General features: G+C 40.0%; 1 protein-coding gene across 5 annotated transcripts in view; it reads right to left on the bottom strand.

The window, feature by feature from the left end:
• The window catches only part of MRPS9 (mitochondrial ribosomal protein S9), a 50,423-nt gene that overhangs the window by 4,942 nt on the left and 31,482 nt on the right, over nucleotides 1–13,999 (bottom strand). For all 5 annotated transcript variants that reach the window (XM_045006511.1, XM_045006519.1, XM_045006494.1 and 2 more), the window contains 3 exons: nucleotides 8,321–8,406; nucleotides 3,329–3,404; nucleotides 841–1,009 (listed from right to left, as the gene is read on the bottom strand). In XM_045006511.1, the coding sequence (XP_044862446.1) occupies nucleotides 841–1,009; nucleotides 3,329–3,404; nucleotides 8,321–8,406 (331 nt within the window). The remainder of the gene's footprint in view (nucleotides 1–840; nucleotides 1,010–3,328; nucleotides 3,405–8,320; nucleotides 8,407–13,999) is intronic.

The following is a 13,999-nucleotide window of genomic DNA, read 5'->3' as shown; positions in this document are numbered from 1 at the left end:
GAGAAGCAATATTCTGAACACTAAAAAGTAACTGTGAAAGATGACTGAATGCGGTAATGATACGTGAGGTGCTAAAGCTGTTTGTTGCAATGTTGTGCATGTTCCATATCTACCATCTCATATGAAGCATCACTGCAGGAGCTAATAATAAACATATTTTGTGAAAAAATTAAGATACTTTGTTAAAAAATGTACAGTAGAATATTAGTTTAATAAAGAATGTTCTTATGAATCTGTACGTACAAATTAATTATACCGGTATGAACAGTGCTGCTACAATTTTTTTGTCCACATTTAGTAAGATTTCATTGTAAACTATCTACAGAGTTTTATATCTCTGTGAAAACATTAGCTCTAACCTAAAATATGACACAAAATCTCAGCCCAGAAGAAAGAGTCTGGTTTACATCTCTGAGCTCTGGTAACGTTAAAAAGGTTGTTTGATAAATGAATTCGGAAACCTGTTAGCCTGTGAAACAGATCTGTGCTTTTGTGTATTTAAAGGGAAAATAAGATAGTTACTGAACTTATGAAAACTGGCTATAATGCAATGCCGAGTACCCATATCTACTAATTTCAACAACTAGTGATTTACTATTATTTTGAAGGCTCTAACGTAGATCATGGATCATTAGATAATGACATTTGTGCCATACACTTCCATTTTGATACCAAGACATCCATGAAAGACTTGTAAAATATCAATACAAGTGTATGAAATAAAGAAATGCACCAACCAATACAAGACTTTGCTGAGTGTTGAGGTTACAAAAGAAATTTCTGAGTCTCAGCTGGAGACCTTCACCACTTCAACCAGACAGACAAACTTGAAATTATTACCTTCCCCAGTGCTGAAGGCCACTCCTTGCTCATCATATTGCAGGGGCTCAATCATCACCTTTTTTAACTGTATAGCTAGTTCTTTGCGAAACTTTAGTACATACTCTTCTTCGATGCCACAACATGGCAACGTCACTAATCTTTCTAGCAGCTGAATACACATCAAATACTGTAGAGAATAAAAATTCATTAAGAGATGCAGGTGAAATTGCATTTGCTAAAACTTTCTATTTTTATATACTTGATCTTTTCTTCTTTGCTTTTATTGATGATTTTTGACAAGATGACACTTTTGCATCCACATGCTGCTTCGAAAACAGCATGCAAATGCATCATTTTCTGTGTGACTAAAGACATCTAATCCTTTCTTCAGACAACAATGAATCTTGAATTCAGAGTACACCCAACCTCTCTGTAATACAGGATTATTATATTAGAATTAAGTTCATCTTAATTTTAAAAGAAAACTTCTAATGGGCCTTGGATCTGAATTTTTTTTATTAGAATAGAGGAGAAAAAGCTTTCCCACTCATTTCCAATATATCTATAGAAATGGAAATAATTTTATTTTACTAAACTGCACCTCAATGATTATATTTCATAATACATATGGGAAACATATTTCTTCGGCTGTTCAAGCTGAGTTACTTTAATGTTTATGATTTCCTTTAAAACTGAACAATCAAGATATTTAAAAATTCAAGAGACACTTGACTTAAAGGGCAACCTCTTGAAATAAATTATCCTTTGCTCCTGTGTGCTTTTTTTCCCTAGTTCTTGAACATGTGATTAGAAACTAAACACCTTAGCATTAACCCCTTTGTGCTGAAAGCTGGGATGGCCTGCTACAAGGCATTAGTTGCAGGAGTTTTGGACCATCGGTAACAAAGAAATATAAGGATGCCATTGTGTATAAGAAAATTTTTATGCTTTTTTCCTACTTATAGGGTATTTCTAAAATTACTTTTGAGAATTCTTTTTACCTATGCTGTATTTCCAGCATCTTCTGCAGTGGGCTACTTTCTTACAAATAAATTAGCAGTATCAGTAGATATTTTGATATCACTCAGTTTTTTGTTTTATTTCAGTCCAATGTTCTAATGCAAATTTCTGTGGCAATGGTTTTTGGGAAAAAAAAAAGACATTAGCATAACACGTATGCTCCAAATGCCTTTAAAAGTGGGGGGAAAAAATCAAATTGTGGAAGCTGTAAATGAGGAAAACCTCCGACAGTTCTCAGAGCATGTAGGGGAAAAAAAAAAAATCAATTGCTTCCATTTTGTTTAGTATCTTAATGCAAGCACCACAGAAAGCGTTGCTGCAAAACAAAACATAAGATAAATGAAGCAGGCAAAAGAGTACAGCGAATATCTAAAGAACTCAATACATGCAAACATTTCAATTTATTTCCAGAGGCTGAGCCTTTGAGCTTTTTTGTATTTATTCACAGGCCAATCCCTAGTATGGTATTTTCTAGCCCACTGATATTTCATGGAAGTGTGAGGTACGGTAGAAAGACAAGCTGGGAGGAACACTAAAATGTCTGAGTATACTTGTGAATGCGGAACAATTCCTGGGGCTTTGGGAAAATAAACAGGAAAATCCATATTACAAGAGATACTGAAATTGAGGACCGCTTCCATTGCCAGTGAGATGGTCTGTAGTCTGAATCTCTAAGGGATGGTGGAATACACAGCAATGAAGGATGTAGAGGATAAAATATCTAGAATGCTTAGACAAAAGGTTGTCAACTCTGTCTGGTGCAGCCCAATTCAAACTACAAATTCCACTGGGAAATTAAGGTTCCACAGATAAGACATAACTTAGATGGTCATACAGGCAGACTGGATCTGGATTTTTGGATCTCTGTTCTTATTTGGAAAACCTCAGTGTAATAGAAACATCAGCATTATTCCTCACCCCTGGAACCAGCTGCAATAGTGAGTTAATGGACTTGTTCTTGGAGATGCATGCAGTAAGGTGCCAGATGCAGAGTTCTTCAGAATCAATTTCATATGACGCAAGAATATTGCAGATAATGGTCTGTCTTGTCTATAGTAAGGAAATTTTGCAAAAGTTTTCCACCATCACTACCATCAGTTCAACTTCATCAATAATAGTAACATTGGGAGCCCTATAGATGAGCCCTACTCAATGCCAATGGGGTTTTAAGCACTGTGTTAATTAGACCATCTCTGAGCAGGGTTATATAACCCAGCGATGGCACATCTACACAAGGGCTCCCAATGATGTTACCACTGGTGGAAATGGATCACATTAACAATGGTGGGAAATTTTTGTAGCATGCATGAGGACAATATGACAAACATAACATTTACTTAGGTGAGGAGCTGGGGGGGGGAGGGGGGGGAAATGGACGATATTTTAAAAAAAAGCAGCTGCCTCCAAGACATACTTTTTCGGGATGCAGCCGGAGTCTGTATTCTTAAAATACAGGTCCCTTAAATTAAAAAGATTAATTACTCACATCATGATCTGACAGTTTTTCCACTAACATTTCTTCCAATTCCTCCTTAATCAGCCATCTGCTGCCAATCAGGTTTCTGTTTAAAATATCACATATATTCTCTTTTTAATTAACCATGCAATTAGAGTTATATCACAAAGGACCATACATACAGTCAGGCTTGGTTTGAAAATGTATTTTCTACTGCAAAACAGTATGATATTCACTATGTAAATAGGATTTATAATGTTTAAGTTAGTTATAAAAGCTCTTTCTTATGAAAGGAATGATAACTACACTTATTAAATTCATTGCATCAAGAGTTAATTATGAATTTTACTTAAGTGTCACTCATTATTGCTACTGAAGTTAAAAGCCAATCAGCAGTTCCACGATAAGCTAATTTTCCACAGATTTATAACTCAGTTCTAAAAACTTGGCCCACAAGGTTTCAGCAAAACAAAATGCACACAAAACTAGATTCAAGACAACAAGTCCTTGTCTACACTAGATCTTCCCCTGTTGATCCTTGCTCTTACTGGTGCAGCTCTGCTGGTGGCAGCAATGTGGGGGTGCTCATGTAGGAAGGGAACTAGTAGCCACTGACATTTTAACCATGTCATCTAGACCTACTCTGAGCTAGGTTAGACAACATGACAGTGCTGGACTCTGTATCAGCACTCCCACTGTCGCTACCAATGGAGGAAGTGCGCTAGTGGTAGCAATGGTGGAAATTTTAAAGAAAACAGTCCAGTGTAGAGAGACAGCCTTAAGGTCTGAATTAAGTTAAATCAATAAAAGAAAGGAAATTCAAAGCACTGTCCCAAATATGCCCTTTTCAAGAAGGTCCCTTCTATGGCTTCATGGTACGGGATACCGCCTTGGAAGGGTTGGGGGGCTACTTCAGTCAGGCTGAGAAAAAAATCCTGGCTGTTGGGAAGAACGATGTGCTGTGTACTCTCCGCAAGCTCGTCCTCCTCCTCATCTTCCCCGTCCGCAAAATCCTCAGGCATGGCAGAGAGTACCCCTCCTCGGAATCCACAGTCAGGGGTGGGGGAGTGGTGGCGGCCCCCCCTAGAATTGCATGCAGCTCAGCGTAGAAGTGGCATGTCTGCGGCTCTGCATCGGACCGTCCGTTTGCTTTTCTGGTACGCTTGTCTGAGCTCCTTAACTTTCACGCGGCACTGTAGTGAGTCCCTATTGTGGCCTCTCTCCTTCATGCCCTTAGAGACTTTTTCAATTCCATCTTTTGGAACGCAGTTCTGCTAGCATGGAATCGTCTCCCCATACAGCGATCAGATCCAGTACCTCCCGTTCGGTCCATGCTGGAGCTCTTTTTTGATTCTCAGACTGAATGGTTACCTGTGCTGATCAGCTCTCCAGGCTGGGCAAACAGGAAATGATATTCAAAAGTTCTAGGGGCTTTTCCTGTCTACCTGGCCAGTGCATTTGAGTTCAGATTGCTGTCCAGAGTGGTCACAATGTTGCACTGTGGGATAGCTCCCGGAGGCCAATACCATCAAATTGCGTCCACACTAACTCTAATTCGAACCGGCAATGTCGATTTCAGAGCTACTCCCCTCGTCGGGAGGAATACAGAAATCGATTTTAAGAGCCCTTTATGTCGAAGTATATGGCTTCATTGTGTGGACGGGTGCAGGATTAATTCGATTTAGAGCTGCTAAATTCGACCTAAACTCGTAGTGTAGACCAGGCCCTACTCTGAGCTAGGTTAGACAACATGACAGTGCTGGATTCTGTATCAGCTCTCCCACTGTTGCTACCAACGGAGGAAGTGCGCTAGTGGTAGCAATGGTGGAAATTTTAAAGAGAACAGTCCAGTGAAGAGAGACAGCCTTAAGGTCTGAATTAAGTTAAACCAATAAAAGAAAGGAAATTCAAAGCGCTGTCCCAAATATGCCCCTTTCATGTAGGTATTATACAAAAAAAGTGTTCAAACATTGGCTGTTGAAACAGCATACTTCATATAGTAATGGGGGTGAGATTACAAGGCGACCCAAGGATGAAGCCTTAACTCTTATTTTTTTGCTTTTGTAGATTTGTTAGAAACAATAAATGTAATTAATATTTTTAGTGCCACAAGTAAAGGTCCCAATCCCGGGAAGCATCATTATTCAGGAATATACTTAACTTTAGCAAGTCTTTAAGTGCTTTCCTGAATCAGGGCCTAAAATGACCTTCCCTACTGCCTGACAACATTACTGTTTTCACTGGCAGCTGAAGTCAGGATCCTGCAAAGATTTCAATACATGCTTATCTTTATACATGAGTAGTCTCAATGAAGTCAATGGGATTACTCACATGTGTAAAGTTATATGTGTGCTTAAGTCTCTGCAGGATCAGGGCCTAGCCTTGTAGTTAAGATTGCAAAATGTTTATATAACAGCCCATTTTCAGATGCTCAATTCTCTGAAAAAAGTATTTCTTCATTTTAGAGTTAAATTACCTATTCTTGTCCCAGTGGAAGAGGCACATGTTTTTGGAAAACTTGAAAAAAAAATCCTTCCAACCACTTGGGTTTTTAGAACACGAAAGAAATGTTGACCACCATTATTCACATGAGTAAAACAATTGGCAAATTTTTGGAAGGAATGGCATTAAATCAGATTATTTTTCAGCAGCAACCACTATGAACTCCAACCTCATTCTCCCCTTGCCTGCTCAGGTTTAGGTATGTCTACGTAGCATTTTGGAGCTAGCTGGACTAAGCCTTCTGGCCCGGGTGGACAGACTTGGGCAAGCAGGGATTCATTTTAGTGCTCTAAAAATAGCGATGTAGACTTTGAAGTTGCAGCTTGGGTTGGAGCTTCAGATTCCAAGCCACAACTTCAAAGCTTTTTCTACACAGCTATTTTTAGAATGTCAGCCTGAGTCTGTCCACCTGGGCAGGAAGGCTTACTCCTGCAGGCTCCAAAAGGCTGTGCAGATATATCCTAAAGGGTCTCTCCTAGAAAGGTATGATGAATAAACTCTACACACCATAGTAAACTTTAATCACAAAGGAATGTGGACTTCAGTCAACTAAGAAACAAAGATAAAAAACTACTGTACCACTGCTAAAGACAAATGTCTCATGCTAACACAACTGTCCCAGCCACCAAAGTGGAAAAGCATAGCAAAGTACACTGAAGTAGTTTAACCCCAAACTACAGTGCTGAAGAAAAAAGATATATGCACTCTTCATTGCAATTTACCCATAAAAAAATCAACACACAAAATTAACGGCTAAAATCGCAGATCATCATTATGGAGAATTGGAATACTACATAATGCTGGATTGACGACTCATAGCAGGTGCATCATGAAAGAACTGCAGCCCTGAAAAAGCATCCATTTAACTGGGAGAAAAAGGGAGTGCACCGTGAGAATATGACACAGATTCCTTGGTTTCAGTGGAACTTCTCCAACCCTATAAGCCTTCTCTGAATAATATATATGGAAATACACCTATCTCATAGGGCTGGAAGGGACTCTGAAAAGTCATTGAGTCCAGCCCCTGCCTTCACTAGCAGGACCAAGTACTGATTTTGCCCCAGATCCCTAAGTGGCCCCCTCAAGGGCTGAACTCATAACCCTGGGTTTAGCAGGCCAATGCTCAAACCACTGAGCTACCCCATCCTCACTACCCACTCACTCTATAGAGGAATTACTACAAAAAAAATTCTCAAAACACAACTGGGCGACTACATCCTAGTTTCTGGATTCCTCAAAGGAAGCAAACTGCACCCAGGTCTTATAATATTGATTAATTTCAAAGACTGACAAGCAATCCTGACTGCAGCCATTAAAAAGGCTCATTAACAGACAAATGACCATTATGGTCTTCCAGGAATTTTCTGTTGACTTTCAATAACTCAGTAAAATCCTCAAGGAAAATGCCATTGAACATAGAACCATCTACCATGAAAACCTTCTGTGAAAAAAAACTCAACACACCTTCACCCAACAAGAATATTTAATTATTGTTCTCCATCCTCTTCTAGTCTCTGTTATGTGGTAAACAAAGGCAAGAAGCTAAGAGAGAAGAGGGGGAAACTATTTAAATATGTTGGCACTGGGAAGAAAAAGAGGAGGAAGTTAATAATGGAATGGTTAATATAAACACAATAAGGAACCTATTAGATTCCTTGAGTGTTGAATCACTTATCCATAATTAGGAATTATGATCAGAAATGATTGGTCTTATGACTGAAATGTTAACTGTATTGCCAACTCTATGAATTCATCATGAGTCATGGGATTTTGGCACCTGCAGGACAAGCTCACATGATATGAGATACTCCTCCATTCCTGCTATCTCCAGGGCTAAACTCCCTCGTTTAGAACCTAGTGCAAGAGCTCGTGGGGCTGACGACACACACCTGGCCTTGCCATTGAGCCCTGCCTTCATGTATGGATTGGCCCCCCCATCTCAGCAGCATCTCTTGTCTTTGTAGCTCATATAAATCTTTACTGAACAATAATTGAAACACTTGATCTACAGTCAGAATGCTTTGTGTTTCTTGGATGTTCATTGCTTTCTGAGCTCCATTCTATGGCCTTTGTACAGGAAGGAATATGGTGGGAAACTAAGAAGGAGAGACACTAATAGGAAATGGATGGCAGTTCCCCTATTTTAGGAATGAGGGGACGCTAAGTGGAGTCTCCATCTGAGCAGTCAGAGAAAGGTGTGCATTTTTTGTGACTTAAGGTTGATGTTCCAACTAGAAATTATCTCACACACGTCGGCAGAGAAGTAGATGAGTATACAGGTGTTATAAAGATTAAAAAACATTCTTTTTTGAATCATCTCATGTTCTTTTGGGGTCTGACTAATGGTTTTTGATCTCCTGAGGTTGGCAATACTGTTACTTCACATGAATTATTTCAAAATTGTCTCTCCAAAAATCAAATAAAAAATGTTTGAAACCAAGATTGCAAGAAGTGCTAAAATAAAATATTAAAGCAATTTAAGAAACCGGACACCAATATTAGTGCAAGCCAGAAACTCACATTTGTTTTCTGTTCTCAGCAAGTAAGCCTTGGGCTCTCAAGTGGTCTTGGTATTTCTGAATGTCTAGCAGTTTCCCATACATTTCCTAAAATATACAGAAATATGCATTAAAGGGTACAGATATTTTATTGTTTATATGGTTTGAAATAACAAAACAGTCACACATTACTTATCTATGTATATGTATTATCCAAACATCCTGAAGTGTACAAAAAGATGTTTGTAAAAATGGCTACAGTATTTAACAACAGTTAAAAGTACACTGCAGGTTCAAAATGTATACAAGACTCTGATTCTGCACTCACTACTGCTCATGGCAGTAAAGTTAAACATGTGCGTAACCGTCTGAAGGATTGGTGCTTAAGTCATTCTTAAAACTAAAAAGGAGGTGGGCAATATATCTATATTTATATAAACACAATTACTGGCTTGAACTTTGAACTGCCTTTTTAGAAAAAATAAGTATTTATATAGTGTATTCCATGCAACTCTGTTAATTTTGGTTATGATATTTATTATATTTGTATTATGTAGCACTTAGAGGCCTCAACTGAGATCACGGCTTCCTTGTGCTTGGGGAAGTGCATAAATAAATCTGCTTTTTAAAAATACCAGTCTGTCAAAAACTCAGCAAGCAACACATACAGTATAGCAAGTACATTACTGGTATTTTCAAACATGATGTGTGAAGGGTTAAAATCTATGTGCATTTTATATAACCACCTGGTATATGGATTGTGCCAGCTCTTTTCTAGACCCAAAGTCCAGAGTTTGGTCAAGAGACCAGAGGCCTAGCAAATAGTGATTAGCTAAGAGAAAGCTGGGGTAAACAAGATAACTGCCTTTGCTAAGATATGCTTGGTCAATAGAAATGCCAGATGTTGAAGCAATAACTGAATAATTATGTTTCATCCAATGTTTCAAATTGAACAAAGGATCCCTGTTCCTATTGTGTCAGTGTCTTCTGTAGGGAACGTTCTTCCCACAGATCCAACCTTGAGTTTATGAAAAGTTGGTACATGTCAGTATAAGATATGGCATCCTTCCACCTCTCTTCCCAGGGACCAATGCCTGCCTTAAGACATAAAGGAGACCATCTGTATTGTCATATACTTTCACTGTTTCTTTGCTTTAACCCCTAGGAATGTACCTGTTGGACAATCAAAGGAGTTGCTCCATTCCTATGGACCCCAAATCAGAATTCAACATATATATTTTATACTAATAAAATTTTATCAAAGTATTAATTAAATGTTAACTTGCTAACTTGAGACCATGGGCAGAGATATTATGTAACCTTTTAACCACTGGCTAACGTGCTATCTTGTCTTGCTGCAAAACCTATCCCGGGGTGTGGAATTACCTACTCTGTCACTTTCCCCCGCCCATGGAAAAAAAATCTATATATTCTATTGTAATCAACTGATTGACAGTGTCTCTGAGCCTAATAAGCAAGGTGACACTCCGCCAGCGCTGTGTGTAATAAATTCCTATGCTTGACCTCTACACGGTGTGGATTTATGTCTTTCAATGTGTAATAATGAATTTGTTAGTTTAGGTTATATATTGATATATACAAAAAACGGTATTGCAAGGGAGAAAGGATTCAAAACTATTCAGTTTCAGTGTTACTATTTACATACAGTTTAGCCCTTTTGTTTGTTGGAATACTCTATGCTTATCTAGAGATTCCTTGCACAGATAAAATGAGGGATTGAGGAAACACATTTAGATAGGTTTTTAGCTTTCCTTAATTGATTTCTTACCCATTTAGTAAAACTTCTACATTAGGAAAATTTTGTAAAAAAATTCCCCCCAATGTTAACACTGGTTCACCTGCAGCAATAGATAGTTTGAGTCAGAGTCCCTTCTCCTTTCCTCCCAGAGCATACCCGTAGGAGCAGAGTTAAGGCTGTCTGTTTGCCATAACTGTGCATTTCCATACTTTCAAATGTTAGGGTTAACTTTAATTCTGAATTTCCTGAGTTTCTAGTGTTTGTTTTTGATTATTTAACATTTTTGTAATTCTTTTTAAAGCCTGAGGTTATTGGTATGTACTCTCAATCTTAATTGTTTTCTTCAAGAATCTAGCTTTCTGATGAAGCTAAATTTCCCACAAGTTTAGTGTTCATGCTAAAAAGAAACGTCAAATGTTTTGAGATACAGCAGCAACTTAATTCTAAGTAAAATAAGTGAAGATTTTGGGCAACAAGTAATATTTATAAGAAAAACAGAAGTGGTGGTATTACAACTAAATACTGCAAATTCCAAAGAACCCACTTAAATTAGCAAGTGCTGACAACAAAAGCCTTATGGATGAGTATTGTGTACTCCCTTCAATTATTTTATGAAATACAATGGGTGCTAATAAAAACCTCAACATTCACAGCCCCAGCTATCTGCAGCAACAACAGTATCTTCCTATACTTAGGACAGGAGATACTATAGTGCTGCAATTATTGTGGAGTGGCAAGGATTACATTTTTACATTTTATAGACTACTTTACAAAAAGAAAAAAAATTTAAAACAGTGAAACAGATGAAACGTAGGAAAGCCTATGAGTTTTTAGTAATAACTACAACATGAAGTGCTAATTGTTAAAATACACAATATCATAATTTGAAATAAGTGAACAAAGATGCTGATGCAACACTTAAATACCACTTAACACTTAAATAATAAAGAACTTCCTTACAGTAGTAAGCACCCACCAATCATGATTTTAAAAGTTTCTTTATCTATAAATACACATTCCCAGTAGGGTTGCAATAAAAATATACAGATATTTAAAAGTATCATAATAAGTTAACCATAGGTTTACTGATTTTTTAAAGTAGTTGCACTCACAGCACTTAAATAAATGGCTGTGGAATCAGTTTAAAAGGAATCTCTGGAATCAGTTTAAAAGGCTGGTGCTGAGATTTATAATAATGTAATAAGCAAAATAAATATTTTTGGAACAGCAACTGAAGTGTATAGAACCTCTGAAGTACAAAAAAACCCCACTGCTTTAGACACAGCACAGACCAGACTGAACTGTAGCAGTAAGCCTTCCACTAACTTTTTAATTTGGGGGTAGGCACAAAAGAAATCAATCAAGTATGATCAAATCAGTGTAGAATTTTCTCCCAATCTGTGGCATTTATGTGTGTGTACTTCTATATTTTAACATCGGATATCCTAAGACACAGGAAGTAATTATTCAAAATATCTGTAAGACTGAAATAAACTGCTCCTACATCGCAATACCTTGTGAGATACCTTGGTGTGATTACCTGGTCTGGTCTCTCACTTTGTAGGCTAGTGAGATATGGAAAGTGCTACTCAGAGAGCGAGCATCTCATGCCACTCTGAAGCAACTTGTGCATTTCAGTTATGAACAGGGTTAAAAGGCAGTCACCGATCAAGAAAAAACATTCACAGAGTAGGGTTGGATGGTGTGAGGTTTACCCGAGAATAGATAGAAAATTTTTGAATCTATGAGGTAGAAGTGTCAGGTAAAAGCAAGAAAGCTTAGGTTCTTCTCTGGGGCTAAATGTTTTCTTGATAGCAGGTCAGGTGACTGAGGATATGATTACACTGCAAAGAAAAACCCACGGAACCAAGTCTGAGAGCTTGGGTCAACTGACTCACAGGGCTCAGGCTGCAGGGCTAAAAATGGCAATGTAGACATTCCTGCTCAGGCTGAAGCTCAGACTCCAAGAACCTCTCCCCTCCGCTAGGTTCCAGAGCCCATGCTGCAGCCTAAGTGGGAACATCTACACTACTATAGCCTCACAGTCTGAGCCCCAAGGGCCCAAGTCAATTGACCTGGGCTGTGAGACTCAATGCTGTGGGGTTTTCTTTGCACTGTAGACACACTTTATGAGGCTTGTCCCAATAGAATAGAGGGCATGAAGAAGTGGGTTCCTATGAGTGACCCAAGACTTCTGGAAGTAGAATGAGTAAAGCTGGGAATGCACAAGAGATTTTTGGCCATTGAAAGGTTTGACCTAGATAGAGCTTGTCAATTAGGAAAGGGGCTGGATTGGCAGCCCTTGTAAATATATGGGAAGGCTGCTCGCTTGACTCCTGACTCTACAGCTTCTTCTCTTCTCCTGTATAGCCATACAGTATCTTCCTATCTGGTGAGAAAACAAATGCACTGAGGCAGCTGGGACACCTATCTACCTCCCTACTGAGCCAAGAGCAAAGTGGATTCTGGAGCACATCAGATCCTGAAGTGAGATTATTAGAGAACCACCAGGATTTGGAATGCCTTACTCACTGCATCCTAATCTGCACATAATTTATTGGAAAGGTTAGCAGATAGTACTAGAATCCTGGGCTAAGTACAAAGACAATTGGGATGAGAGCTGCTGTAAGGAGAGAAAGGGAGTAAATACAGTTGTAAATTTACTGTAAACTGGCCTTAGTCTGAAGTGATTTTAAATTGTAATTAAAACTGCTTTGGGTAATAAGCAACAAGTGTAGAGGGAGACCCTGAATAATCATTAGGCTCAGAAGCTCTACTGAGATGAATGAGTGTAGTTCATACTTCTTTTGTTTCACCCTGCCTGTTCGTAGACTTGAAAAGTTCATAGTCACAACTAAAAATTAGAAAAAGACGGTTACTCACCGTAGTAACTGTTGTTCTTCGAGATGTGTTGCTCCTATCCATTCCAATCAGGTGCGCGCGCCGCGCGTGCACGGCATCTCGGAACTTTTTTACCCTAGCAACTCCGGCGGGCCGGCTGGGCGCCCCCTGGAGTGGCGCCGCTATGGCGCTGAATATATACCCCAGCCGGCCCGTCCACTCCTCAGTTCCTTCTTGCCGGCTACTCCGACAGTGGGGAAGGAGGGCGGGTCTGGAATGGATAGGAGCAACACATCTCGAAGAACAACAGTTACTACGGTGAGTAACCGTCTTTTCTTCTTCGAGTGATTGCTCCTATGCATTCCAGTCAGGTGATTCCCAAGCCTTACCTAGGCGGTGGGGTCGGAGTGAGACGTGGCGGAGTGTAATACCGCGGAGCCGAAGGCTGCGTCGTCTCGAGACTGCTGCACCAACGCGTAGTGGGAGGCGAAGGTGTGGACCGAAGACCAGGTGGCCGCTCGACAGATGTCCTGGATGGGGACATGGGCCAGGAAGGCAGCCGACGAGGCGTGCGCTCTCGTGGAGTGAGCGGTGAGGCGGCATGGTGGCACGCGAGCAAGCTCGTAGCAGGTCCGGATACACGCTGTGACCCAGGAGGAAATCCGTTGGGAGGATATCAGCTCGCCCTTCATGCGGTCAGCAACCGCTACGAACAGCTGGGGCGAACGCCGGAAGGGCTTAGTCCGCTCGATGTAGAAAGCGAGCGCCCTGCGGACGTCGAGGGTATGCAGCTGTTGCTCCTGAGGCGAGGTATGCGGCTTCGGGAAGAACACCGGGAGGAAGATCTCCTGGTTGAGATGGAAAGCTGACACTACCTTCGGGAGGAAGGCCGGATGAGGGCGAAGCTGCACCTTGTCCCCATAGAAGATGGTGTATGGCGGGCTAACCGTCAGAGCGCGGAGCTCAGAAACTCGTCTTGCTGATGTAATGGCGACAAGGAAGGCCGTCTTCCAGGAGAGGTAGAGCAGGGAGCACGTGGCTAAGGGCTCGAACGGAGGACCCATCAGCTTGGCCAGCACGAGGTTCAAATCCCATGTCGGG

Source organism: Mauremys mutica, chromosome 1 (assembly GCF_020497125.1).
Source record: "Mauremys mutica isolate MM-2020 ecotype Southern chromosome 1, ASM2049712v1, whole genome shotgun sequence".
NCBI classification, from domain to species: domain Eukaryota; kingdom Metazoa; phylum Chordata; order Testudines; family Geoemydidae; genus Mauremys; species Mauremys mutica.
Note: the sequence above shows the minus strand (reverse complement) of the source record. Positions and strands in the feature narration are given on the sequence as shown.